General features: G+C 59.6%; 2 protein-coding genes across 2 annotated transcripts in view; one reads left to right on the top strand and one right to left on the bottom strand.

The window, feature by feature from the left end:
• Positions 1 to 3014, top strand: part of TMPRSS2 (transmembrane serine protease 2) — a 30091-nt gene extending 27077 nt beyond the window's left edge. The window contains exons 14-15 of the mRNA XM_040986601.1: positions 475 to 574; positions 2893 to 3014. Coding sequence (XP_040842535.1) covers positions 475 to 574; positions 2893 to 3014 — 222 coding nt within the window. The remainder of the gene's footprint in view (positions 1 to 474; positions 575 to 2892) is intronic.
• A 440-nt stretch (positions 3015 to 3454) lies between these two features.
• LOC121160665 (interferon-induced GTP-binding protein Mx1-like) lies at positions 3455 to 17867 on the bottom strand. The gene is made up of 14 exons (XM_040986643.1): positions 17847 to 17867; positions 15903 to 16047; positions 14023 to 14215; positions 12901 to 13038; positions 12309 to 12463; positions 11640 to 11778; positions 11048 to 11246; positions 10254 to 10332; positions 9021 to 9143; positions 8568 to 8709; positions 6475 to 6633; positions 5156 to 5232; positions 4533 to 4784; positions 3455 to 3767 (listed from the first exon to the last, which is right to left on the bottom strand). The coding sequence occupies exons 2-14, from the start codon at positions 16005 to 16007 to the stop codon at positions 3537 to 3539; spliced, it is 1992 nt and encodes a 663-aa protein (XP_040842577.1). The 5' UTR covers positions 16008 to 16047; positions 17847 to 17867; the 3' UTR covers positions 3455 to 3536.
• Between the last annotated feature and the right edge of the window lie 9006 nt (positions 17868 to 26873).

Raw genomic sequence — 26873 nt, 5'->3', positions numbered from 1 at the left:
CCCGAGCAGTGGGAAGGGTGGAGATGGTGCCCCCTGCCTGGTGTGGAGGGTCTTGGGACCCTGAGACTCTGGCAAATTGGGGAGTGGGCAGAAAGGAGGTCCCTGGCAGACGGCCAGCCTGGGCTGCCAGGAGCAGTGGCCTGGCCAAGTCAGGGCAGGAGCCGCATTGGAGCCTGCAATAAAGAATGCTCCCCCAGCTGCTGAGGCAGGGGACAATGTGCCCCCAGATGACCGCAGGGCCTTGGTTGTCAAGTGTCCTTGGCTGCAGGAGGGCTCCCAGCCTGCCCGGGAGGACGGGGAGTGTCTATTGGGGCAGGGGGTTCAGGAGCAAGTGCGCCCAGTGCCCGCAGTGCGAGGTGCCACTGTGGGTGGGAAGCAGTAGAGACTTGAGGAATAACGAACTTGAGGGCCAGCTATGGTCCGGGGAAGTCTTGTACCTGCCCTCTCACCCTGTTCGCCAGACTTCCACGGCAGCTGCTGCCTGCCAGGGACCCAGCTGCCCTGGCCACCTCCACGCTGAGCAGTAATTACCCTGCGCTGTGTTCCTCCGCTGCCTGGTTCGCCAGAGCGTCGAGTGAGCCCAGGGAAACAGCCCCACCCATGTCTCATTGCTCAGGAACACACTGTCTCTCTCTCCCTTCCGTGCAGGCCAACAGCTAATCCAGATGGCTTAGCCTTGACATTGCCCGTGCAGAAGCAAGGAGTCGACTCTTCTCCCAGCCTGGTGCATCTGCAGGCGAGCTCCGCCCTGCGCCTTCATTAAACCATGCCCTGTCTGCCTGGCCCTCTCCACGTCCTGTGTGGGCAGCGGCGTCTCTCCCTCACCCCGGGGGTCCTGGGGGTGCGGGGAGTGCAGTGGGCATTCCAGGTCCTTTCTCAGTCCCTGAGGACACGACGGAGCCGTGACCCTTCTGCTGCAGGCAGCCAGAGAGGGACAGGCAGGGACTGCAGGCACCAGGGACAGAGCTGGTCCGTCCTGGTGGCCCTGCCTGACCCCGCAAGGAGACAGAGGGCAGCGGCTCTTCGGCCTGCGGCAGGAGGTGTGGATGAGGCCCTGGGAGCAGAGGGCCAGGGCTGCACAGGGACCCCCGACCCAGCAGTGCAGCCTCCACCTGCGCCCTGGGCGGGGCCGCGTGCAGGGCCGCCCCCTGCCTGCTCCGCGCACCCCCTCCCTGGGAACCCAGGCCCAAGGGGAATGGGGCTCAAGTGCTTTGCTTGATCACTACCTCAGTCTGCGGGGATCCGCCTCCACCTCCCTGCGCATGCAGCCTTGCCAGGCTCATGCCAGGGAGGCCTCTCGCCCGCGGCTGTGCGGAACAGCGGCCCTGGACCCTCCTGTGCCCGCCCCGCGGAGAGTTCTCCCGCCCTGGGTCTCTGGTCTCCAGCTGTGCCGCCCCTGAGCTGTGGAGGCCCACTGTGAAATGTGGGAATAAAGAGTCCGTTCCTTTCCAGCGGTGAAGGCGTCTTTGGGGGCGCCAGGGCTGCTGTGCCTGCCTGGTGGGGCAGGGAGGGCTGAGCTGCACCCACCGAGGTCCTGCGGGCTGTGTCCTGCAGGTGGTGCCTGCGTGAAGGTCCAGACCCCCAGACCCACCTGTCCCTCCCTTGAGACCCTGCTCTCCCTCTGTTCTGCCAGTCCTGAGCCCAGCGTGGGTGCAGGTTCCTGAGGGCAGAGTCACATCCCCAAGCAGCGTCCGAGGGTGCCGAGGGAGGAGGCCCGGTCCTCGTCCTGGACCCTGGCTGTGCCAGGGATTGGGGAGGTGGCACGGGTTGGCCTCCTGAGGTCAGGGGCTGTGATGGTTCTGCAGGAGAGGGAAGACCCACTCCAAGTGGCAGCCCATGCTGCAGCCCTGGTACCCTGCAGCTCCGCTGAGCCCACAGGTTGTGCCATCCCCTGGGCCCGCCTTTGGGTGCAGGGTCTTTGTCAGGCCCCTGACACCCCACTTCCCTGTGTGGTGAGCATGCTGTCGGGGCCCTGCCTGCCTCATTGCAGAGCCAGCCCAGTTCCGGGGCGGGGACACACCCACAGCCCCGACCCTAGCAGCATGAGTGGTGTCCAAGGAGATAGGTGTCCCTGGAGGCCTGGCCCTCACCTTCCCAGGCTGAGGACCCCATTGGCCAGCCTTACACACGGTGTGAGTTTGAGGCTGGCAGTGGTACAACAGGTTATCTGTGACCCCCTATATTCCATATGGGCGGCAGTTTAGCCCTAGCTGCTCCACTTCCCATCTAGCTCCCTGCTTGTAGCCTGGGAGAGTAGCAGAGGATGGCCTAAGAGTTGGATGCCTTCCACCAGCGTGGGAGACCCAAATGGAGTTCCGGGCTCCGGTCTTCAAGCTGGCCTAGTCCTGGTTGTTGTGGCCATTTGGGAAGTGAACTAGCAGGTTCAATGTCTCCCTTTCTCTGTAACTCCTTCAGATCTTAAACGAAGGAGAAGGTGGGTGGGAAAGCCAGGCGCCTGGGCATGGACTGGAATGGGTACTTGTAGTCTTCATGGCAGGAAGAGGTCATTGCCTGAGGCAGGTGGGGCAGGGAGGGAGGTTCCCATGGCAGCTTTGAGAGGGTGCCCGCCGCTAGGAATGGCCTGCCCAGGGCAAGGCTGGAGAGTGTGCCCATGAAGGCAGCCAGTGGACATCACTTTGAGCACCTAGATGTGCTACGAAAGCCCTGGGGTCACACCTGCAGGTGGGCGGTTAGCACAAGGTGGGGCACCGGCACCCTGCTGTGCCTGTGCACTGGCCTCTGCTCTGCTGGGGCTTTCTCTTGCCAACAGATATCTTGTTTTGTCCACGGGTCATGGATAACCAGAGTCCAAGTCAGAAGGGAGCTGGGGCCGGGGGCTATCGGGGAGGGGGCGGTGCTACTGCCTCAGCCCATTGCTGCTGTCACCCACAGGGCTGGCCAGAGTGGGCGAGCCCTCCCCGGCCCTGGAGCACCCAGAGCTTGTCCATGACCTGGATGTCCTGGTGTCAGCATCACCCCCTCCCCGATTCCCTGGGGGCGTGGCTCCTTGCTGACTCCTCCCTGGCCTCAGCATTCCAGCCCTCCCCCCTCCCATTGGCTCCGCCCCCACTCCAGTCCAGCTACTTCACCTGTTCTCCAGCAGGGAGGCGCAGGGAGACGCAGGAGGAGACCCCATCAGCTCTGACTCCACGTGGGTTCCAGGAGGAGCAGGAGGACAGGGAGCCTGTTCTGACCCTCACCGCATCCTGCCTGGCCTGGTAGGAGTCTTGAGGACTCAGCAAGCCCCTTTAGGGCTTGTCAAGGTCACCGTGTGACTCCTGCCTCCCAGGGACCCTAGGGATCCTGGCTCTGCTGGGGCCACGAGTCACCCCCTCCCCTGCTCCCCAGGACAGCCGGGTCCTGCTAGCGGATTCCTTCCCCACTGGCACCACAGCTGCTTCTACTGCCAGCCTACCCACCCCACAGCACACAGGATGGGCAGGGGCACGCCGGCTGGCTGCCGCATGTTTATTATAACCGAGGACGGGTGGGGGCCAGTGGGGGGCTTCCTGCACCTGCAGACCTGGTGCCCTGGGTCAGCCCGGGAACTTGGCGAGCTGGCGCCGGGCCTGGGCCAGCCGTGAGAGCCGCTCCTTGAGGAACCTCCTCTTGGCGCTGGTGTCGCTGCGCTCCTTCAGCAGCCAGCCGCAGGTGTCCTTGTCCTGCAGCAGCTGCAGCATGGCCGTCTGCAGCCGCTGCCCGTAGGTGCGCAGGACGAAGAACTGCACCATCATAGGGATGTAGCTCGAGATGCGCGTGCTAGCCTCCTGGGAGGGAGAGCGCACTGGCATGAGCGGGCACGGGGCTTAGCAGGGGAGAAGGTAGGTGTGGTCAGCGCCCTGGGAGGGAGAGCGCACTGGCATGAGCGGGCACGGGGCTTAGCAGGGGAGAAGGTAGGTGTGGTCAGCGCCCTGGGAGGGAGAGCGCACTGGCATGAGCGGGGCGGGGAGCAGGATGAGGATGGGGAGGTCAGGGGCGGCTCTCCCCACCATGGACTGTGCTGCTCAGGGCAGGGGCGAAAGCACCTTGTGAGGGTCGCAGCAGGCTGCGGGTGACCAGCTGCCTGGGACGTGCCAGACACATGGCTCTTTTTTGGTCCTTGAAGCTGTGCTGCGTGCCCAGTGTGCCTGTTCACACTCTCATGTGTGTGAGCCACCAGGGACTGTGCTACGAGGAGCAGAGGCAGCTGTGCAGCCCTGCGGCCCCTCGCCTGGCTGCACTCGCGCCTGTGACGTGGCCGAGAGCCGCGCTGCCTGCGGTGGCCTCTTGCTGCAGCTCAGGCCTGCTGTGGGGGCTTCCAGACCTCCATTCATAGCCACAGCTCAAGCCCTCAGAGGGCCAGGCTGAGTCATGAGGCATCTGGTCAACCAGATTGCTTCTCTCATGCCTTCCTGAGCCCAGCTGTGCTTCCACCCCACTGTACTGTGGCTGATCCAGGAGCTGGTTCCTGCTGGCTGAGCTGCCCTTGCCAAGTTCCCGTGCACAGGGCTTGCCCAGGACAGTCCCCGGGGGCCCTGGCTCTGCCAGCTCACCTGGTGGTAGGCAAACAGGTGCTCCAAGATTTCGATCACTGCAGACTCCTCTGTAGAGTGGGTTTCAGTGGACTTGTTCTTCTGCAAAGTGGGTTTCTGCGAGCGTTCCTCCGCCTGCTTCTCTCTGACCTTCCTCAGGGCACCCCGGTACACCTGGTCCTGGCAGTAGACCATCTGCTCCATCTGGAAGTTCTGCCGGATGGCCTTCTCCGCCTTCTTCTCCTGCTCTGAGCGGATGTCCTCGATTTTGGCCTGTGGGGACAAGACAGGTGGGCAGGTGTCCTTTGGAGAAAAGCTGGTTGCACAGGGGTGGGCATAGGCACCAGCATGACCAGGGCCCATGTGGATGCTGCTCACAAGCCAAGACTTGGTACCACCCCCTCCTATGCACTGAGGCGGCCTGGCCAACAGGGCAGCCCAGGGACAAGGACGCATGTTAGCCTCCTGCTTGGCTCTGCAGTTGAAAAGCAGAACCCGGGGTTAGCGTGAGGTGGTCACTGGGCACCAGGGCGCCTCAGGCTGCCAGGCTAGGTTCATGGAGGGCTCAAGGAGGGCTCCCCCAGCCCAGAGGATAGATGGGGGCCGGGATTCCCGCTGGCCACAGCTCTGGGTCTGGGCCTCACCTTGGTGGTTTTGTGCAGGTTGAAGAACTCTTGGAAGCTCTTCTCTGAGACCTCTGTGAAGGCTTCCCGTACCAGATCTGAGAGAAGCAGGAGGCATGAGACGTGGGGAGGGGGCAGTGCAGCGGAGAGCCCCTGGCTCCCGGCCCTGACCTTGTGGGGAGAACCCAGGTGCTCCCCGTGCCCTGCCAGGCTGCAGCCTGGACCCCAAGTATGAGGAATTTCCCTGATGAAGATATTTGGCAGTTTCAGGCCATTCGCCTTTCATCATCAAACCTGCACGGCCCAGAGCCACGCGCAGGTCTCAGCGCCCGCACTGTCCAGCTCAGCACACATCCATGGTCCAAGCTTGCTCGGCAGTCAACAGTCACAGGGCTTCCCTTCCCATTCTGCTCCTCAAGGGGTCCCACCTGTCCCATGCTGCTGGCCCTGGGACCTCTTGCCTAAACCTGGCAGGTACACGCGAGGGACCCTCTGGACCTTACGGGGAAACGACTCAGAAAGCTGAGCTCATGTGGCTTCCCCACATTGGCACTGGTACAGACGCCTCATCTGTGAACTTGGATTTGCAGTTTTCTAGCACAAGGCCCTGTGTCCTGCAAACGCTGTTCTGGTATGAATGGTGCTGAGACTTTCAGAGCCTGGAGCCCCAAGCCCCAAGCATGGTGAAGGACCCTGGGAGACGCAGTGGTCTGGGGGCTCAGAAGTTGTGGAAATTCAATTTTCCCTCAAAGCTCCCTGGGAATGCTCATGGGGTTTGCTCGCTCTTCCCATCCTTGGCCCAGTGCTGGGTGCATCTACCATGCTGTGTGCTGAGAGAGCTGAGGAAGTCACAAAGCTATGAAACCTGTCGCTATCCCCTGTCCACGCCACACCCACCTCTCCCCTGTCCACCCCACACCCACCTGTCCCCTGTCCACCCCACACACACCTGTCCCCTGTCCACACCCACCTGTCCCCTGTCCACACCCACCTGTCCCCTGTCCACCCCACACACACCTGTCCTCTGTCCACCCCACACCCACCTCTCCCCTGTCCACACCCACCTGTCCCCCTGTCCACCCCACACCCACCTGTCCCCTGTCCACACCCACCTGTCCCCTGTCCACACACACCTGTCCCCTGTCCACCCCACACACACCTGTCCTGTCCACCCCACACCCACCTGTCCCCTGTCCACACCCACCTGTCTCCTGTCCACACCCACCTGTCCCCTGTCCACCCCACACACACCTGTCCCCTGTCCACCCCACACACACCTGTCCCCTGTCCACACCCACCTGTCTCCTGTCCACACCCACCTGTCCCCTGTCCACACCCACCTGTCACCGTGTGCAGCATGTCCAGCGCCGGCTGCTCCAGGGCTTTGATCTGTTGTTTTATGATGGTCTCGAACGTCCTGAAGTTCACAAACCCTGGCAGCTCTCTGCCGCGGTACTGGTTCTCAAACTTCCAGATCTGTTTGTATACCTCTTTGAAACCTGCAGCAGGAAGAGCGGCCTGGAGTCTTACACAGTCACCTGGCTCCAGGCTCCAGGCCAGCAGCACGGTGGCAAGGAAGCCCAGAATCCAGCCAGTCCAGATTGTATGCCAAGCAGTGCCTGGGGCGAGGGGCAGAGGTAGATTTGCCCCGCATCCCTGGCTGGCCCCAGGCTGGCAGTGCAGTGAGGCACAGTAGTGGAGCAGACTTGGGGCGACCTTGCCTGGGCCCTGCACCGTGGCCTGCAGCCGGGAGCACCCTAACTGCAGGGCACAAAAGGTCAGGGCCTTGGGTGTGTCAAGCCTGTCTCCACTCAGCACAGCAAAGCATTCCACAGTCTTCCTCGCGCTGTTGAAGGGACACGCAACCTTCCCTGGAGCAAGAGGACCCCTGCTTCCCATGCTCACACCCACAGCCAAGGCACACTCTGAAATCCCCTGGGACCCTGAGCACCCGCCTCACTACACACCCCTCATGTTGAGACAGCTGCACCTTCACCGCTACGTGCTCTCTGTGGATTCTTTAAACCATGAAAGCAAGAGTGTCAGAAGTGGACGTCCACTGAGGGTGGACTGGGGAACAGGGGTGTCCCACTGGGTGTCCCTAAGTGTTATCTAGGGAGGGAGCTGCCAGAGATGAAGTGGCTAGAGTTTCCTTAGTCTCTGCCTGTGTGAGAAGCCGCTTAGCTGGTACTATGGCGCAACAAAGGAAAAGAAAGCACACACACACACACACACAGCGCGTGGTCACACCCTCACAAACGCCTGTTCCCAAGAATCTCTGAAGAAATGGCAGCTGCCTGCTTGCTGCCTGTTGAAGGAGCACCCCCACAGTGGGATCAACTGGGAAGGGCCTGCGTGCACAGAACCGACCCCCAGCTTGCCAACAAGATGGGTGCCGGGCGAGAAAACTCGTGTAGGACCCACTAATGTGGGCTCTGGAGTTTCTATGCTTCCTGTATGCAGCCCCTCCCGCCAGCGCGGGGCTGCACACCTCGGGGGGCTGTTACTGCTGGACACGCGTGTTCTGCCGGCAGCATTCCTATAGAACCCGGGGGCAGCTGCGTGTCTGCATTATGGAACCACCGTGAGGAAGCCCACTGCAGCCCTCAGGTGCACTCAGACCTGCCCGCGGCACCTGAGGGCCTAAGGAGGCCGGGCGTGCTGAAGCCGCGTGGCCAGCCCTGTGCAGTCTCTCCCCTTAAGGGCCCCTGACATCAGAGGCATGCTGCCCCTGCCAGGGACAGCAACAGGACGCCTGGGGCTTCTGTGTCTCTTTCTCCTGGGCCCTCCTCACCCCAGCCAACTGGCGCTTGGACTGTGACCAGATGTGCTACTGAAAGCTCACTACATTGTACCCCAATTCCACGGTCAAAAACTGATACGCCAGGACTGGCAGGGTGGTCTAGTGGAAAAAGCCCTCGCCTTGAACGTGCCGGGATCCCATATGCGTGTCAGTCATATCCCGGTGGGCCAGCTTCCCATTGAGCTCCCTGCTTGTGGCCTGGAAGAGCAGTGCAGGATGGCCAAAATTGTGGCCTGTACTGCGTGGGAGACCTGCAAGAGGCTCCTGAGGCAACCCTGTACATTGCAGTCGCTTGGGGAGTGAATCAAAAGACAGAAGATCTTCCTCTCATCTCTCTTCCTCTCTGTATATCAAACTTTGCAATAAAAATAAATAAATCATTAAAAAAAACCCTGACACCCGATGGGCTGAGGCTAGGAGTGGGGTGTCTCTGGGCAGCCTCCAGGTCACAGGGCTCTGCCCTTGCCCACCTGCCCTGCCCTGCCAGAGGCTACCACTAGGCAGTGATCTCGGGGGCAGACATGGAACCCGACCCAGACAGGGATCCGCAGCAGAAGGGAGCTGGCCCTTGCAGGCCGTCCATCGGTCACACCAACCTGGCTCTGGGTCGGCTCCTGAGTGACCACTCACCTTCCTTAAAGTTGTCCTCAATCACAGTGTTCCAGCTGGAGAACTCCTTCCTCAGCTTGGTGAACAGCCGGCTGTCCTTCTCCCCGACCACCTCCTCCCCTTGTACCAGAGCCGTGATGTCCTGATTAAAGGCACTGATTTTCTGCAAGGAGAGAAGACCCAGGATGAGCAGGGGCACCAAGCTTGCACCAGGCTGGTGTGCTTGCAGAGGTGGGGGGGGCTGGGAAGGAGGAGGCGCTGGCCTTAAGCCTGCCCACACACGACCACCCTGCGCTGTGACCGCTCAGGGCCACAGCCAATGAAGGAGACCCTCCTCAGGCAGCCCCGCCTCCTGAGCAACGCCCTCCCTTTCCACTGGCTCTCCAACTAAGAGGGCAGAATGCCATGTGGGCCAGGCCCCGCCCCTCCCCAGCAGGCAGCAGGGCCTTGGGCTCCAGCAGGTGCATGGCTCACGTCTATGAGAAAGACGAGCCTTTCGCTGGAGTCCTCGGGGATGTCCACGCCGTACTTCTGCAGCTCCTCTGTGCATTTGTCGTGATTCTCCTTGATCTTCTGTTCCAACAGCGGCAGGGTTTTCTGTCAAGAGAGAGGGGGAGACCGAACATGTGGGCATGGGCAGCGATGGCGAGCCTGGGTCCTTGTACACAGCCACGCCCTCGCCTGCGAACCCACTCCCAGGGGTGGTCCTGAAGGCCAAGGGCAGGCCAGACTACCCCAGGGCCTGTTCGACTGGAAAAAGCTCCTGCCCCAGGACCAATTCTTTGGAAGTCCTGCAAAGGAAGCCCCAGAGCAATCTAGATCTGGAAACTTCCAGAGCTACAGTGGACCGGGGACTTCCACTCTTGACATCACAGGTCCAGCCCGTGTTGCCCACATCGGCGCCCCCAGTCAGTGGCCATGACTGTGAGCGACTGTGAGGTGTGGCCAAGGGACAGCAGCCAGCCAGGACCGGAACTGGAAAGCAAGCAGGGGCCAGTCTGGGCCTTGTGGCTCCAGTGTAGGGAGGGCAGCTGACTGGCTGCAGGGGCAGGGTGGAGCCCAGCGATGGCCCCACCTCCTGCACATGGGGGTGGGGTCGGGCAGGAGCCCTCACCCCCACCTGGCTCAGTCACATCACCCTGCTGTCCCAGCTCCCTGGACCCCTGCAGGGAGGCTCTGGGTGGCAGGGCAGGGCCCAGGGCACCAGGGCTGCAGGCCTGGCAGCCATCAAGCTCACAAGCCAACAGGAAGCTGGCAGAAGCAGCCCTCACGTTGGGGCGTGTGAGCACCCGGGCCCCCACAGGGAGACTGGTGGCAGACACACAGAGGTGTGGGTCCAGCCGGGCCCTCCCTGACACTGGGACAGCAGTGGGCAACAGACCCCAGCTGCTGAGACAGGGACGCCGGGGGAGGCCCAGGCTGCATGGGGGGCCCACTCTTGTCAAGGAGTGACCTCGGAGCCACCACACCCACAGGCCCGACACCAGCTGCCCAAGACAAGCCCCGTGCCCTCTTGGCTCCATGCTCTGGTCAGCTGAGTCTCTGCTCGCTGGCAGAACCCTGGGCATTGGTATGTCCCAGCATAGCTGGATTGCTGAATCTTGGGGCACCGGCAGAGCCCTTGGTACCAGCCCTTAGTCCCAGGCTGCTTGGGTTCCCTCTCTGATTCCAGGGGCGCCGTGGGCAGACCGCCCCCCAGGTTCTTACACAGATGTGCTCAATCAGCTCCGTGCTCAGTCTCTCGGCCAAGAAGGGCACCGTGGCCCGCCCTTCCTCCAGAAGAACCCTGGGCCAGAACGCAGAGGGACGTCACTGGAGCGAGTGCAGGAGCCAGACCTGCCAGGCTCAGCTGGCACTCAGCTCCACTCTGGACACTGAGGGCAGAGCTGCAGGGCCCTGGGGGATGTCACCCCAGTGTTGACCACAGCCCGGGGCATCCTGAACATGCCCAGAGACACCTGTGGGTCTGCTCTGCTAACACAACTGCCCCCCGTGCTCTGCGTGGCACATGTGTGCAAGGCCACACACACACACGCACACACACCTGCTCTGCTATCACACCTGCCCTTTGCCCCAGGCAGCACATGTGTCTAAAGGCTCTCTCTCTCTCTCTCTCTCTCTTACACCCACCCACACACACTCACAAATATACTCTGCTACTGCTGTGCACCTCGGGCCGGGAGGAGGCACACTGGGCCCAGGTGAGTGCTTGCTGCGGCTACAGGAAAGGCAAAGACGTGCGCCCACTCTGCATGCGTGTACGTCCCGGCTGAGCTCCGGTCAGGCTGGCCCACAGCCCGGGAGCGTGGTGCAGGACGACGGCTCAGGGACAGGAAGCTGGGCACTGGGCATCAGCCTCTGCTCCTGCTGCTACGCGAGTCCTTCACTCACTGCCCAGGACCTTCACATGCACACCCACGCATGCACACAGGAGCACCCTGCAGCCCTGGCTGTGCACAAACACGGGCTGAGACCCCATGAGCCCAGAGCCCCACTCCCACCTGAAGTGTGGGTGATCCTCAAAGAAGGCCTGCTCCCTCTGCAGGGCCTGGGCCAGGCTCAGCCGCTCCTGGATGTCCTGCTGGCCGCGGCACTTGACCACCAGGTAGCCCTTCTTCAGGGGGAACACCAGGTTCCGCACCACGTCCACCACCTTGTCCTCCGTGCCTCTGTCCACCAGGTCAGGCTTCGTCAGGATGCCTGCAGGCGCGCACCTGTGTCAGAGCTGTTCCTGGGCTCGGCGCTGAGGGACGGCCCGGCTGACACCCAGACACCGCCTCCAGGGTTCCTCCCCGCCTTGCTTGTGGGAGATGAGGATCCCAGAGAGCCCAGAGTCCTGCCCTGGGGAGAGAGGCAGGGCTGCCCCTGCAGGCAGCCAGGGCCACATCCCTTCTCCCAGGCCCCTGATGGACAGGTCACTCTGTGTCCCCGTACTGCCCATTCTGACATCAGAGGATGAGTGTCCCCATGTCACTGAGGTCACCCAGGAGCACTGTCGTCCTGTGGACCCCGCGGGCTCCAACCTCAGGTGCACCTGTGCAGTTGACCCCTGCTGGACACAGGGCCCCACCCTCACAGCTCCTAGCCGTTCACCTATGGTCCGGTCCCCGTCGGGGTCCACCTCCTGGGCCATGCTCAGAGCCTCCGTGGTGGCGATGTCCACGTTACTGGGCACCACCACCAGGTTGATGGTCTCCTGCCTCTGGATGTACTTCCGGATGAGCGCCTTGATCTACAGAGAGAGGGCAGTTGTGAACAGGGCCCTGTCAGGCCGGGGAGAGCTCCCGGGCCTGGCTGGGCTCAGGACCAAGGGTGCCCAGGGCAGCACCTGCAGAGACGAGAGCTTGAGGGACCTGCAGGACACAGTGAGGGAGGCTGAGCTTGTGCAGGGACACGTGGCTGAGCCTGCCCACACCACGGGCTGCAGCTAGTGGGAGTTCCTGGACATGCCATATGTCCTACCCAGTGCAAACTCAGGCTCTGCCCCTGGCTCTGTCTGCAGGGAGTCCCTGCTCAATGCCAGCCCTGCAGGGAGGCTCTGCCCGTGGTCAGCCCTTTCTTCATGGAAGCTCTGCCCCAGCCAGCCCTATCTGCGTTGAGGACCCACCCCTGGCCCTGTCTGCAGTGAGGTTATGCCCCTGTTTGGTCTTCACCGAGGCTCAGCCCTGGCTCTGTCAGCAGGGAGGCTCCCTTCCTGTAGCACTGAACCAACAGGTGCCTGAGGCCTTCCCTCTCCACCCAGCCCAGGCACAAGCATCTCACCTGGCATCCAATGTCAGCGGGCTGATCACCCACGGCCACCCGGGTGATGCCGGGGAGGTCAATGAGTGTCAGATCCGGGACGTCTGGGGAGCTGACCTCCAGGTTGATAAGCTCCGCACTGATGCCCAGGCCTTTCCCGGCAATCGTGTCCTGGGCTGAAGAAGAGGCACAGGGGACACTGGAGGCACTCAGAGTGGGGCCAGCTGCTGCTGTGGCCCCTGGTGCAGGGAAGGGCAGGTCGGCAGCACCTCACTCCCCCAGCTGGAGCCTAAGGCCCCAGGACTGCTCCGTGGGCTCCCTGCCTGCAGCCCTGTGTTCTCATGGGCCCCTGTGTCCCTGTCCCCAGTAGGGCAGGGACTTCCTGAGGTCACCTGATCCCACCCATGGCATCCCAAGGCAAGGGGAATCAGGAGCAGGGATGCCCCAGGACACTCAGCAGTGACTGGACAAAAAGGTAGAGGAAGAAAACCCCCAGGGGCTGAGTGTATCCTCCTTGGGTCCCCAGGTGCATTTGGTCCAGGAGAGGAGGGGCCATCTCGGCCGTCCAAGCACCCGAGGGTGGCCCACAGGTGAGGATATGGCACACACTCACCTTTGTTGATCTCCTGTTCCACCTGCGCTGGCTCCAAGATGTCCACCTCCTTATCCTGGTAGCTGACCTTGCCAGTCCACTTGCTTTCCGGTGGCAGCTTCTTCAGCTTCAGCACCAGGGGGCAGCGTGTGACAATGCCTGCAGGGCCAGGCCAGCTCAGCCCTGAGGCTACCCTGGGGCCTCCAACATATATGGCCACCCCTCAGGGGACAGTGACATGGACAACATCCTGGTCACACTGTGCATGACCCATCTGATGTGCATGTCCAGAGCAGCAGGCATCTGCACCACGCAGCTGGGCCTGTTCACTGCCCAGTGTTGCCAGCACCCTTGGGCTGCCGGCACCCTCCCCACACTGCCATCTGCTCAGGACACAAGCCCCTCAACCTGCAGAGTCCCCCAGCAGTCCGCACATTCTCATCTTCCCCCATTGGGAAGGACTGCTCCCACCAGGCCACCTTCCTACTATCCCGAACTGCAAACGCCTTCCTGCCCCAACCCTGTACAGTGCCAGGACTGGCCCAGGACCCAGCGCTGCTGCCTGCCATCCCTGTCTGATATCTTGGCTGTGCAGCCCAAGCACTGTCCCCAGCACAGCCAGTGTTCACCTGCTCAGACGGTGCCCCGTGTCTTGGGGAAGTCACCCACATGCCCGCAGTACCAAGCTGGGGACCCCCAGGAACTGATTCAGCTCTTCCATAAACTGCTGAACACACACTGGCTAGACAAAAATGTGCAGTGTGATGGCATCGCACAAGGAACTGTACCCCTCTAGCCTCCGGTGTGGGAGCCTGAGCCCTAATGTGCCTGCCAGAGCGGTCAGGGCCCTAGACGAGGTCATGAAGGTCAAATGCGGGGAAGAGGGCCAGTCCTACAGCACCGTGAGGACCATGCACTGGAAGTGGTGGGCGGGGACATCAGGGACGCAGTTGCACAGAGCAAAGGCCATGTGAGGGCAAGGTGAGAGGAGGACAGGGGCACGCCAAGGACAAAGCTTGGACACAAGCTGGCCAGGACTGTGAACTTCCCATCGACAGGAATGTGCGAGCGGCTGCTGCCAGGTCCCTGTCTGTGTGAGCTCTGGGGACCCCGAGAGGGAGGAGGGGAATTGTGTTGTCTCACCGCTGCCCCTGGGGAGGGCCACGCCCGACAGAGCCTCCAGCACGGAGCTCTTGCCAGAGCTCTGGTCCCCGATGACGGCGATGGCGGGCAGGGCCAGGTCCTGCTCCACGCCCAGGGCCCGCAGGGAGTCGATGAGGTCGATGCAGGGGCGCACCTTCTGCTCGTACTGCAGGCACAGGTTCTTCTCAGGCCCCTGGAAGAGGAAAAGCAGGAACTTCCATGACAGGTGCAGGTGGCACGCACCAGGTGCCCTGGAAGCAGGTGATGGAAACTCCCCAAGGAGTCACAGAGCAGGAGGAACGAACATCCACGGAGCAATGCTCGAGACCAAACCTCACGAACATAAACCCGAACCCAAGAGGCCCAAGGGACCCCCACCTGGAATCGCAAAGGAACCTGCGACCAGGCACACGGGATCCCACGGCTCAAGGCCAGGCTCAAACACACAACCCGAAGCTCAGCCGTGGGATGCCAGGTTGTAGTGAGAGCTGCGATGCGAGATGGACAGCAGATGCTCACAGAGCTGTGTCAGCTGGGGAGACAGTGGCATGATGCTCACATCTGTAAAGTTCCTGGGAGTCTCAAGGCAGAGAAAGTGCCTTTCAACACGCAGGTGGAGTGTGGAAGAACGAATCCATCTGTGCTGACTTGCAGCCCAGGAAGTGTGAACGGAGACCTACCTGCAGGGAGCAGGAAGCCCACCGAACCGGAATTCACATCTCGGTGGGAGCAAGCAGTGGCCGACTCACCTCCCCAGCACACATGCTCATGGGACAACGGACTGTCTGAACCCAAAGACGAGACGTGGTGGGGTTTCTGACAGGGGAAAAGCCTGCCAAGGCTGTGATGGGAGAACCACGTCTCTGTTGGGTTCTTATTCTGCACGGAACACAATAGGTTGACCTACTCAGTGAGCGACACCTACTATGTGCATGCAAGGTTACATTTAATGAAACCAACCAGGGGAAATGAGATCATCAGGCAAACCTGGTGACCCAAAAGGAGGCAGGAAAACTCACAGAGAGAATGAAGCCCAGAAGAGACAAACTCCTAGGATGACTCGAGCCCAGTTATGGCGCACATGGACTGTGAATGGCCGAAGCGCCCTCAGGTCGCTGCACCGGCTTTGATGACAAACAGGGAGCCAGCAGGACCCGCCATCCCTCGCTGTCCTAAAGCTACGATGACCCACACAGCGTGCTGCCAGTGTAGGCACAGAGAAGCCATGGACCAGAACAGGCATCCCGGAACCCAAGACCACTGGGGGGCGGGGGTGCAAGGTCAGGGCCAGGTGAGTTGCCCAAGTCCTTGAATGTGTGCAGTATCACGTGGAACCTGCCATCTGTGTGGGACGTGAAGGCCCAGCTGAACCAGGTGACCACGCCTTCACACGCGTGAACACGTGGGGCACCCTCTGGGGACCTGGCCAGCAGTCACAGTGGCTCCTCCCCCTCAACATAAGCAACAATCCCAGCCCAGCTTCCTGGTGGAAAGCCAGGCTGCAGACAGCAGCATGAACCCCCGAGCCCTGGCTCGAGTCAGGGCAGACCCCCAGCACCTGGCCCACACGTGGCTCCCAGCAACAAGTTCTGGATTCTGGGGTGCACAGCTCCACGAGCTCTCCGAGGGCTGGAGCAGAGGCTGAGCCGGGGGTGGGCAGCGGCCCTGAGCGCCTCAGACCCAGCCCTGCCTCAGCCGACCACATGCCCCAGAGCCAGGGTGCCTCGCAGCCGGGCAGCTCAGGCCGTCGGCCTGCACTTGGGTCTCAGACAAGGAGAGGACAGGATGCAGGAGGAAGGCGGCCGCACGCTGATGAAGGGGCAGCCCTCAGCAGGACACGCTCGACCTACAGGGACAGCGCCTGCGGAGCGGCCACCTACCCTCGGCTGCTTTTGCTCCGCTGGCTGAGCATCTCCATTGGTCATCACAGCACTGGATTCAGGACCTGAATCAAGATTGGCGGTTCCCTCTCCAGACTGCACCATGGTCTCGCGGTGTCTGCGGTGTTTCCTGCGACTCGTTCAGCTGATCAGAAAGGTGGCATTAGCAACACTGGCACACCCCACCCAGCTCCTGGTCCCCAGCTCATGCACAGCCCAGACACCCCTTGCCCTCCCCACCCCGAGCATGCACTGGGCTCTGGGCACTGCACACTTCCTGCAGGAAGCTCAAGGGCGGGGCGTCCCCACAGCACCCAGTTTACCAGCATCCTGTGCACCTGTTGCACCATCCCCATGCACTGAGTGGTTCACCAGCCCAGGGGGCCTGGGGAGGACCCTGAGGGGCAGGCTCTGGCTCGCAGCCCCACACAGGGCTCAGGGCCTCACCTACCCCTGTATGTGCAGGACACTGAGCCACACAGCAGGCGCCTCTGCCCCAACCCTGTGCCCTCTTCCAGCTCTGCGACCCTGGCTGCTGCAGACCCCACTGCGCGGAAGCTGTGTCCCCTTCCCACAGGCCTGGAGTTCTCTCCCAAGGTCAGGGGCAGGGAGGGGAGCCACTGTCCACGTGCGAGAGGCACTGCCCCTGCAGCCTGGGTCTGGACATCCAACCTGGAACTGTGCAGGCTGCTGCCCAGAGCCCACCTCGGTGCTGCCCACAGAGGCCCTGGGCACCTGGGGTTGTGCCCTTGTGGAGCGCCCTCAGCTCAGCCCATGGGGAACAGGAGGGGTCAGCCCTCCTCCCCTGAACCCTGAAGAGCCCCATGCCTTCCGGCACACTGCCTGCCCTGGTTGAGCCTGAGCCGCCCATCTTGCGGCCTCCCCAGCGTGGTCCCATATGCTTCAGGGGTTCCCTGGGAACCCCCTCCCCGACTGTCATCTCTGCACAGTGCAGTTTGTCAGGGTGCCAGGGTGACCACGGGCACAGACCTGAATGTCCACAGGCGGGCAGGGGGAGCCAGGTCCTCCCTGGAGGCCAGGGGGCTTCCTGGCCAGCAGCTGTGTCCCAAAGCAGAACAAAGCTGCCCTTGGCCATCCAGGAGCCCTCTGGGTAGACACACGGGCCCAGGGCTCCTGGACCCTCTGCTGCAGGAACACCCTCCAGGGAACATTGACCAGGCAGTGACATGGCTGGGGACCCCACTGAGAAAACTGCACCCCATGCCCGTGCCTGGGGCAGCTATGGACCCCCTCTCCCCCTCCATTCAGACTCAGCCAATGGGTCCCTGTCACCCCAGGGCACCCAAGGGGCCCAAGCTGCTGGCTCCTGGCCCCACCCGACTCTGGCCCAGCAGTCGCAGATAATGGACAACAGCCAGCAGAGGAGATATATGTCTGCCAGTCTTTCAACAAATTCGCTAAAATCAAAACCACAATTTTTTTCAATCTACGCTGTACCTGGGAGAATCCCTGAGTATTGCTCATGTTGACCCTGGCTGTAGAGCGGGAACTCCCCAGGTCAGCCCCCCACCTTTCTTGGGGGGAGTTCGGTCCTGCTCCCCCGCACTCTATCCCACATCCTCTACCTGGTGACTGCAGGTTCATGGTGTGGGCGGGGGGGCCCCCTCAGGTGTGTTTTTATGCTCTGCCTTTTTGTAGATGGTTCTGAGACCTGAAGGCAGGGTCAGTGACCCTGGAAACCCACGGACTGCATGTGGGTGGCCCTCGGAGCACATGGACATGCGTAGGAGCCGTCCCTGTCTAGCCCCTCACCCCAGATCCCTTTCCACTCCCTTCCCTTCCAACTTTCCCACCACTCTTCGTGTCACAGAAGGCAGGGGCCAGGCTGGAGTGTGAGGGTCGCCAGCGGCGCACGTCCTTCCCCACCCCTGGCGAAGGTCCCTGGGTCGGCTGGAACTCGCGGCCCCCAGCGGTGAGACTCACCCGTCAGCCCAGCAGCCGGTGCACGGTCTCTGCGCCCCAGTTTTTTATACCGCGGGCCCCCTCCTGGGAGCACAGCTCCGCCTCCTGCTGCTGAGAAACGAATCTAGCCCCCTGGGAGCACAGCTCCGCCTCCTGCTGCTGAGAAACGAATCTAGACCAACTTGTTCCTCAGGGAACAAGAAGGTGGGCAGGCCGAGCGGGAAAACGAAACTTAACTGAAGGGGTGTTTGCCTCTGGAGCTAGGGTGAGCCGGGGTGACCAGACCCTGCAATCGTAACTGCGTGCCAGCTCCACCCTGGCCGCTAGCCCTGGGGGATGCAGTTTCTGGCCGCCCCTGCTGCGAGAGAAGGAAGCCGGCGACAGGAGGAGGTTGGCTGCTGCGGATGCCCGGCTGACATTTTAAGAGAGACGTAACACAGTGGACATTCTGTGTACCTTGCAAGGCTGTGCACAGCCTGACCCAGCACTCATGCAGACCTGACCCAGCAATCAGGTGTTTTGTTGTCCCTTGGGGTGTTGCCTGATTCCCTCTTCGCACAGGAGAGCTGCGTTTTCACCCAGTGCTTGGAAATGTGCTGTGCGCACCTGATTTCCCACCACTTGCACTGTGCTTGTGTAAAAGTACAAAGACTCACTTTGTCGTGCTGTGTCATCCTGCGAGATACCTCGTTGTGTCTGGTGTTTTCAGCTCATGGTAAAGAACCAGGCTGTGGGAATTAGCTGCGCGTAATACTATCATAATAATAATGTATGGACTAGAACTATAGCCTTTTTAAGAGGCAGTCATTGTTATTTTAAAAACGTTAGCTGCCTCCCCCTCCCTCCACAGCACATCCCCTCCCCCTCCCTCCACAGCACATCCCCTCCCCCTTCCTTTGCAATCTCCTTGATATCCCTGGATTTGGCACTCTGTCCTCTCTTGGTGAACACTGGGTGGGGAAGGGGGACACACAGGCTCAGGGTGGGCCTCCCTTCCCTGCTCCGGGGCTGTGGTTGGGGAAGGACACCCCCTTACGAACCAGGGACCCCCACCTCCGTTCTCCTTGGCTCAGCTCAGAGCCACAGGCTCGGCTCTGTCCATAAGATAAGCATAGGTTCCTGTTTACCCTTTAGGCCAAGAGGTCAATGGGCCTACACATAGTATGCAACCGTTATCTTTACATAAAGTTGCCCTGACAGCATGTTGGCCTTGACCAGTCTACCCTATTGTGGAAACTTCCCAACCCCGAAACTTCCTCACTGCCTGCTGCTTAAATGCTGCCTAAGAAAATAAAGTTTTTGGAGCTTGAGCAGGCATCCTGTCTTGCTCCAGTCCTTTTGTGAGTCTCCTGTCCCCCAGTCGTCGGTTCTCTCTGTTAGTTATTTAAAACAGTTAGAGTTCTAGTTCATGTGCATACGATATTACTACACCAGACGCAACAGGGCATCTTAGGAGGTTTATTCCAGCGGGGCAGGAGCGGGGTGGAGGTGGTGCAGAGAAAAATGGGGGGGAAGAGAGGAAGGGAGGCCGAAAGAAGAGAGAGAGAGAGCCGCACCTGGGGGGCCTTTTTGTCTGCAAGGTGTGTGTGTGTGGGGATTGGGATGAGGGCAGGCCCCAGGGGATTGGTGCCTGCAGCTGAATGCCTGGGGATGATTGGTGAGCGGGTGGGGTTGGGGAAGGGGCTGGGAGATGGGGGTGGGATTCTCAGGAGGAATGCCGGGTTACATCTGATTGGTGGATGGCTAGACCTGCGTAAATTTTGTGAGCTGCGAGGAAGAGGAAATGGCGCTGGGTCCAGGGTAGGATATTCGAATAACTCCTTACAATCTCCCAGGTCTCCGTTGAAGACCCCGCGGGCCGGGGCAGCTGGTGCCCAACGTGGGGCCTGGGGCACGGGACCCGCGACGACCGTCCGCCTTTCCACGGCCGTGGACGCTTGGACCGCCGCGAGAGCGTCCCGTGAGTGAAGGTTCGCATAGCCATCGCAGCAGGAACGTCCTGCCTGCATGGCCGACACGCAGGTAAGTCGGCGCCACGCAATAATGGGGCAGGCATTAAAAAAGTATGACTTATTTTTACAGGGCCTCAAAGAGGCCCTCAAGACGCGAGGAGCTAGGTGAGAACATCCAGGTCCTCTGAGGTCTTGGCCACACCTTCAGGTGGGCGGTACCAGCATTGTCCACCCATTTCCTAATTAATCAAGAGATCACCAATGGGGAACATCTCACCCATAGGTTCCCCGCCCAACAAGGAGGGGTCAAGGAAGGCTTAAAACCCCTAGACCCTTCCTCAAACCTTTGGAGTCTCTCTCTCTCCTCTTTTGAGAGCACCCCACCTCCCGGCTTCTCTTCTGGAGGTGCTTCCCCTTCCCTCCCTTCCCTGCTCCCTGGTCCCTTCGCAAATAAACTTTTCTGTTTGCAACAGATTCCCGGCTTTTTATTTCTATACTAAGTTGAGGAAAGAACCCACCGGGCATTTCTGGTAACATATTTTCCCTGGCACACTAGGGTTAAAAAGAAGGATTTAAGAGCATTTTTTGAATTTGTCTCAGATGTTTGCCCCTGGTTTCCCCAGGAAGGGACTGTAGGTGAAAAGGGATGGGGAACAGTGGGAGATGGCTTGAGGGATCATTACAGGTCTTTTGGACCTGAGAGGGTCCCCGCAGTTGCTTTCTCTTGTTGGCATTTAATTAATGAGGTCCTTAGGACTGCTAATCATCCTGCAGAGGTTCAAAAGCGAGTCCAGGAGCGAGAGGAAATCCTGCAGACGGTGTCTCGATCCGCTCCCCCCGTTTGTGGTTCCGTAACTATTGATATCTCCGATAATCTAGAGGATGGACTCGATAAGGGACTGGTAGATTGGAGTAAATCCCCCCAAATCGCCAGTGATCCGGAGCGGCCGGTCCCTTTAAGCCCCCTCCTTGCATTACCCCACCTGGAGCTATGCCTTCTGCCGCTGTTTTGTGCAATCCTGTTCTTAATTCAGAATATGTGTTTGATTGTGTAGAGAAGGCTAAAGTTCAATTGGCCCGGGAGACCGCCTCCCTTTGCGAGGTTCTCCAACCGAAACGTGATCATTTACAATTCCTTAAGGAATTGAGAGAATTGGACTTGAAACTCCAGAGGAAGACTCATTTTGGTAAAGATTTTGCCAAAGGCGCTAAGCCAAAAAAGGTTTTACACGCTTCTCCGGCCACCCGCAGCAAGGTCAGGGCCGCCGTGGGCCTCATGCAGCTGGCAGGGACGATCCTCTCAAGTGGCCGGTGATGCCAATTCTGCATGGTCTCCCGAAGAGGACTCAGATGAGGAGCCCCTCACCAGTCAGATTCTGGGGGAGAGGAGCCCGCGGGGGCGGTGTCCAGACAAAAGTATCGCCCGCTGAATTTGAAACAGTTAAGGGAGCTTAAAGCGGCGGTTAGCGACTACGGCGCCACCGCACCTTACACCTTCACGCGTGGAGAGTCTCGGCGAGCGCTGGTTGATCTGCAATGACTGGTGTTGTTTGGCCCGAGCCGCCTTGAGCTCTGTGGAAGAGTGAATTTGCAGAGAATTGTAGGGAAACGGCCCAGCGTAATGCAGAACGAGCCTCCTCTAAAACCTGGACAGAAAACAAGCTGCTCGGGCAAAGTCCTTATGATACCAATGAGAAACAGGCTGCGGTTCGCCCTGGTCTCTTGGCGCAGACACAAAATGCTGCCCTCAAGGCATGGAGACGCCTGCCCGCTAAGGGTGCCGCCACCACCTCCCTGGCCAAAATCCTCCAGGGTCCTGAGGAGCCTTACAGAGGATTCGTCGGCCGTCTGACCGAAGCGGCCCAACCTCTGTTAGGTGAAGGCGAGACCGATGGTGTCCTTTTAAAATGCCAACCCCGCCTGCCAGGCCGCATTCCTGATTACATTCAGCTGTGTGCAGGCCTGGGTGCCTCTCACGTCAATGGCGTAGCTTTAAAGGATTTTGCTAAAAAGTCACCTGCTAAAACCTGTTATAAATGTAAACAGCCTGGCCATTTTTGCTGTGAGTGTCCCTCCCCCAGGGTGGTTAATCCCTTCCCCTCCCCCAGGGTGGTTAAACCCCTCCCCTCCCCCAGGGTGGCTAAACCCCTCCCCTCCCCCAGGGTGGTTAAACCCCTCCCCTCCCCCAGGGTGGTTAAACCCCTACCTGAGAGAGGCAAACCTTGTGCTAATGAGTGCAGGTCTAAAACAGATGCCCAGGGCAATCCCCTCCCAGTCTGGCAGAGAAACTTGCAGCGGGGCCAGCCCCAGGCCCCTCAGCAGGGACCGACCCTCGGGGCGTCAGGTTTAATCCCCGAGTCTTCTGGTCCCCAATGAGCTGTGGCAAATGGACCTTACTCATTTGAATGAGTTTGGAAAGCTAAAATATATACATGTCACTGTTGACACCTTCAGTGGCTTCAGTTATGCCTCCCTCCAGGCAGGAGAGGCTTCAAAAAATGTCACTGCCCACACCATTGTACAGGTCTCTGCTTCTCGGGCAAGCCCAGGCTCACCAAGACTCATAACGGCCCTGGTTATGTCGGCAAGCGTTTTCAACAATTTTGCTCCTGCCTACAAATTGAACATGTTACTGGGATTCCTTACAACCCGCAGGGCCAGGGCATCGTTGAACGTGCCCACCAAACCCTCAAAAATACCTTGGCTAAATAGAAGGGGGATCTTTACCCCATTCAAGGGGCGCCCAGAAATCTCTTACACCATGCCTTATTTGTCTTGAACTTTTTAACCTTTGATCAGCATGGAAAATCTGCCGCGGATCAGCTCTGGCACCCTGCAACTAATACTTCTCAGGCCACGGTGGTGTGGAGAGAACCCGTACCGGTACATGACAGGGACCTGATCCTGTCCTTATTTGCGGACGAGTTCTGTGTGCCTGTATGACACATGAAGGAGCTGCCAGATGCTACCAGAGCGCCTAGTCATGCAAATTGACAACCCTATAACCCCGCCTCCAGGAAGGGGCAGTGCTTCCCTGAGAGCCATTCTTTGTCTCTTCCAGAATGACGCTCATAGCGCTCCTGATCGCCCTGAAGTGGAAAGAATCAATGGGGGGCCCTGGTCGGCCTCCCGTGCAAACCTTATCTGACCTCTAGGCCCTCCCTGCGCTTGCTCTGGGGGCCACAGGCCACATCTTCCCTCCCACTGCCTTGCAAAAACAGATTGTGGAGAGAAGATTACCTGCATAGAAGCATCTCATGGCCAAAGACCCCAGTGGGTCTGTGTTACTAAGCCAAAATTCTTAATCACTGATACGTGTCCCATAAACTGTAATTATGTAGGACAGATGCATTCTGAATGTTATCAACAGTTTCAAGAATGTCACAGAAACGATAGAGCATTTTTTATTGCTGTACTGCATATGCAGGATCCTGGAAATAAGGATGAGGCGTCCTGCTTGGCGCCTGCAGGGCAACCAGCACGTTGGCCACAGCTGGCCCCGCCGCTGGCCCACAGACCAAGTGAAAGAACTTTTGGCTGAGGAAAAAATACGGGCCTTGGTCCCCAAGGTGGCCTATCACCCCCCTCCAGGACCAGGTCTAAATGTCAACCCACAAAACCCTTGATGTGTTAACTGCCACCCATACTGCCCTGAGTCGTATGAATCCCTTGCTGGCCAAAGATGCTGATTATGCTCGGCCCTGGGCCTTTCCTGGCCCTTAGCGATCCCCCCCCACATAATAATACTGGCTTGACTTTATATCGGGGTTCCTGCATCTTTTCTGTTCCTTGTAAGGTTCAACCTGTAGGTTTTAATACCACATCCTGTTTTTATAGTCCTGGGAGGAGTCCTAGTTTTCATATAGAAATGGGCGATGTTTCCTTTGCCGGTTGTGATGGGGTCATTATGTCACCGGATCTATATGTCTAGGCTCAGATAAAGTTTTCGTGTGTGGTAATAAGGCCTACCCTGCTCTCCCTCGGAATTGCACTGGTCTTTGCGCACCAGCTGCCCTGTTACCTGATGTAAATATATTCCCTGGAGATGCGCCCGTCCCCCTACCGAGCTTTGATACCTTTAACCCCCAGCCTTTCCCTTTGTTCCCACCCTTGTGGGGCTACGCGTTACCGGCGGCCTTGCCTCTGGATTAGCTGGGGTAGGCATGTCAGCTCATCTGTCTCAACAAGTTAGACAAGATATTCAATTAGTCTACGAATCTGTGAAAGATATTCAAGATCAGGTTGATTCCCTTGCAGAGGTCGTGTTACAGAGCAGGGGGGTTAGACCTCCGGCAGATGAGGGAGGCCTCTGGCCTTACAGGAACAATGCTGCTTGTGCGAGACCGAATCCAACAACATCAAGGAAAGCTTCGAAGCGGCGCAGAGAACTGCTTCAGAGCCCTGTATGGGCAGCCTGGGGCGGGACACTGCCATACTTCCTGTGTTGGGACTCCTGTCAGCCTTTTATTGATTGTTTCCTTTGGCCCTTGTATTGTAAATCGTATCACTCCGTTTGTTCGGCAGCAGATCGACTCTGTCAGCTAAACCCACCCAGATTCGTTATCGTTGTTGGCAGATCAGGGCTACGATGAGCCCATAGCTGATTAAGCTCCAGTGCGGGACTCAGACCCATGCCCGCTTGCTCAGTGCAGCGCTGGGCACCGTGGCAGAGGTGCAGGCAGCGCACTGCAGGGGGAAGGCCGCAAGTCCTGCTTCTGAGTCTCCTGAGAGGTAAGCCTGACTGCATAGGGGTTGGTGTCACTCTGAACCACACAGGCAAGAAGACAGCTCTGCCCCTCCTCTCCAAAAGACACCAAGAGCTGCCAGGTGGCGGGGGCAGCCGATCCCTGCGCCCGCGAGAGGAATCGGGTCAATGCCTCCCTCTCCGGTCAAGGCCCACTGCCCCATTCTAGGCGGGCAATATGAAGAAACATCCTGCCTTCAAACAAAATAAAAAGGGAGGAGATGCCGGGGACCAGACAACTGCCGAACAACAGAAGTGACTCCGCTCTATCAGAGCATAGGTTCCTGTATACCAAGTGGTCAGTGGGCCTACACATGGTATGTAACCGTATCTTTATATTGCCCTGGCAACATATCGGCCTTGACCAGTCTACCCTATTGTGGAAACTCCCCACCCCTGGAACTTCCTCACTGCCTGCTGCTTAAATGCTGCCTGAGAAAATAAAGTTTTTGGAGCTTGAGCAGGCATCCTGTCTTGCTCCAGTCCTTTTGTGAGTCTCCTGTCCCCCAGTCGTCGGTTCTCTCCCCAGGTCTCCATTGAAGACCCTGCGGGCTGGGGCACTGGCCCCGTCTGAGCTCCCCTTGCTGGGCAGGGCCCTTTCTCTGGAGGGGCCACCCCATTCCTGAGTGGCCACCCCATTCCTGGAATGGGCAGGCATTTCCCCCAGGATCTCCCCATGGTGCTGCCCGGTCAGGAGGGGCCAGGGCCTTGCGGGGACCTCCCAAGGGGACCTGCACACCCCTGAGGCTCTGCCCCCAACCCCGCAGGAGAAGGATTGATGGGGAGCTTGTGTATACAGAGGCCCCACGTGGGGCACAGCCTCCAGGGTCGTGGGAGAGGAGGCACTAGGAGGCCTGGAACTGGTCCATAGTTCTAAGGCACAGCTCACAGGTTGCACACCTGATCTGATCTGGAAGGAAGCTCCGAGACCCAGCAGAGGGCACCTAGAGCAGCCTTTGCCTTCAGAGCTGGGGTACCCGCAAGGCTGCTGCCACATGTTTGGTCCCCGCCTCTGCCCACCCAGGACATTGAACTGGTCCCTGGAGTGACCCCACAAGCCGGGCATGACCTTCCTAGAAGGGGCGGGAGGTGTGGCCAGGGGGCCGTGCCATGCTGGGAGCCTGCAGGGTCACTCCTGGTCTGTGGCCTTGCGTCACTGCCCCCTGCCCCTTGTGGTGCCCTTCCACTCCAGTTAGGTTTCACTTTCATTTCCCCAGAGCAGTTCCAGTCCAGTGGCTCTAGGCCAGCGTCCAAAGGCCTGACGACCACAGGAGGAAGAGTGTGGGTGGAGGAGGTGGACCTCCCAGGAGGGGGCGGAGCCTGGGAGGTGGAATGCCTGTGGTTAGGGAAACCAGGGTCTGCACTCCCTGGCTGTGGTGCTGCTGGACCCATTGCTAGGCTGAGATGTGCCCACATACCAGGGTGCAGGGTCCCAGGGCTCTGGGCCGTCCTCGACTGCTTCCCCAGGCCACAGCAGGGAGCTGGATGGGAAGTGGGGCTGCCGGAATTAGAACCGGCGCCCATATGGGATCCCGGCACGTTAAAGGCGAGGACTTTAGCCACTAGGCCACCGTGCCGCCAAGCCCCACAATTTAGTTTTAAAGCAAGATTTATTAGAAAAGTTGAGAAAAGAGGCTCCTGTCCTAGTGATGTGAGGGAGGCTCTGAGATAGAAAGGACCCTTGCCTCCTGCCATAGTGGCAGGAGGAAAAGTGAAATGACCCATATTAGTGGTGGGGAAAGCACCTTGTAAAGATTTACTTCCAAGGGGCTCTCCAAGGACATAAGGAAATTCCTGGTACCTCTGGTATCTGGCTTTGGGGCAAAAGACCGGACAGGTGTCAGACACTGGACATTCCTGGCCTCCAGTCCTTCCACGATAAGGGACCAGCCTGAGGCCCTCCCGCACAGTGGCTGGAGATAATGGCTGGTATTTCGGGCGGGGAATTGTCCCTTGGAAGACACTGATGCTCTGATAAATCCAAGACATCATGGGAAAATACCCCAAAAAATATGACTTGGGGACCCAGAATGCCCTAACTGCCTACCACGCAGTCTGACTCCTCACACAGCCCCGTACTGAGTCTCAATGCGGGTTTTGAGGAGAGGTACTTTGTGGCTGGGGTGGGGAGGCACTGCTGTGTCCACCCGGTACTTGGAGTGAGGAGCTCCGGGACCTTCTGGAAATGTCTCCCGATGGGCCAGCTGCCCTCTGGCGCCTCCAGCAGAAGTGAGTCTGTAGGGTTCAGAGACCATAACACGAAGCCTCACTGGCCTACCAGTGCCCTGTGTAAGAGGGACCCAAGGACACAGCCATGCCCGCTCCTCCTGCACACCAGCTCCCTTCCTAGAT

This window comes from Ochotona curzoniae, unplaced genomic scaffold, assembly GCF_017591425.1.
Source record: "Ochotona curzoniae isolate NIBS_2020 unplaced genomic scaffold, NIBS_Ocur_1.0 contig_4516, whole genome shotgun sequence".
NCBI lineage: Eukaryota > Metazoa > Chordata > Mammalia > Lagomorpha > Ochotonidae > Ochotona > Ochotona curzoniae.
This window is presented reverse-complemented; position numbering and strand designations above follow the sequence as displayed.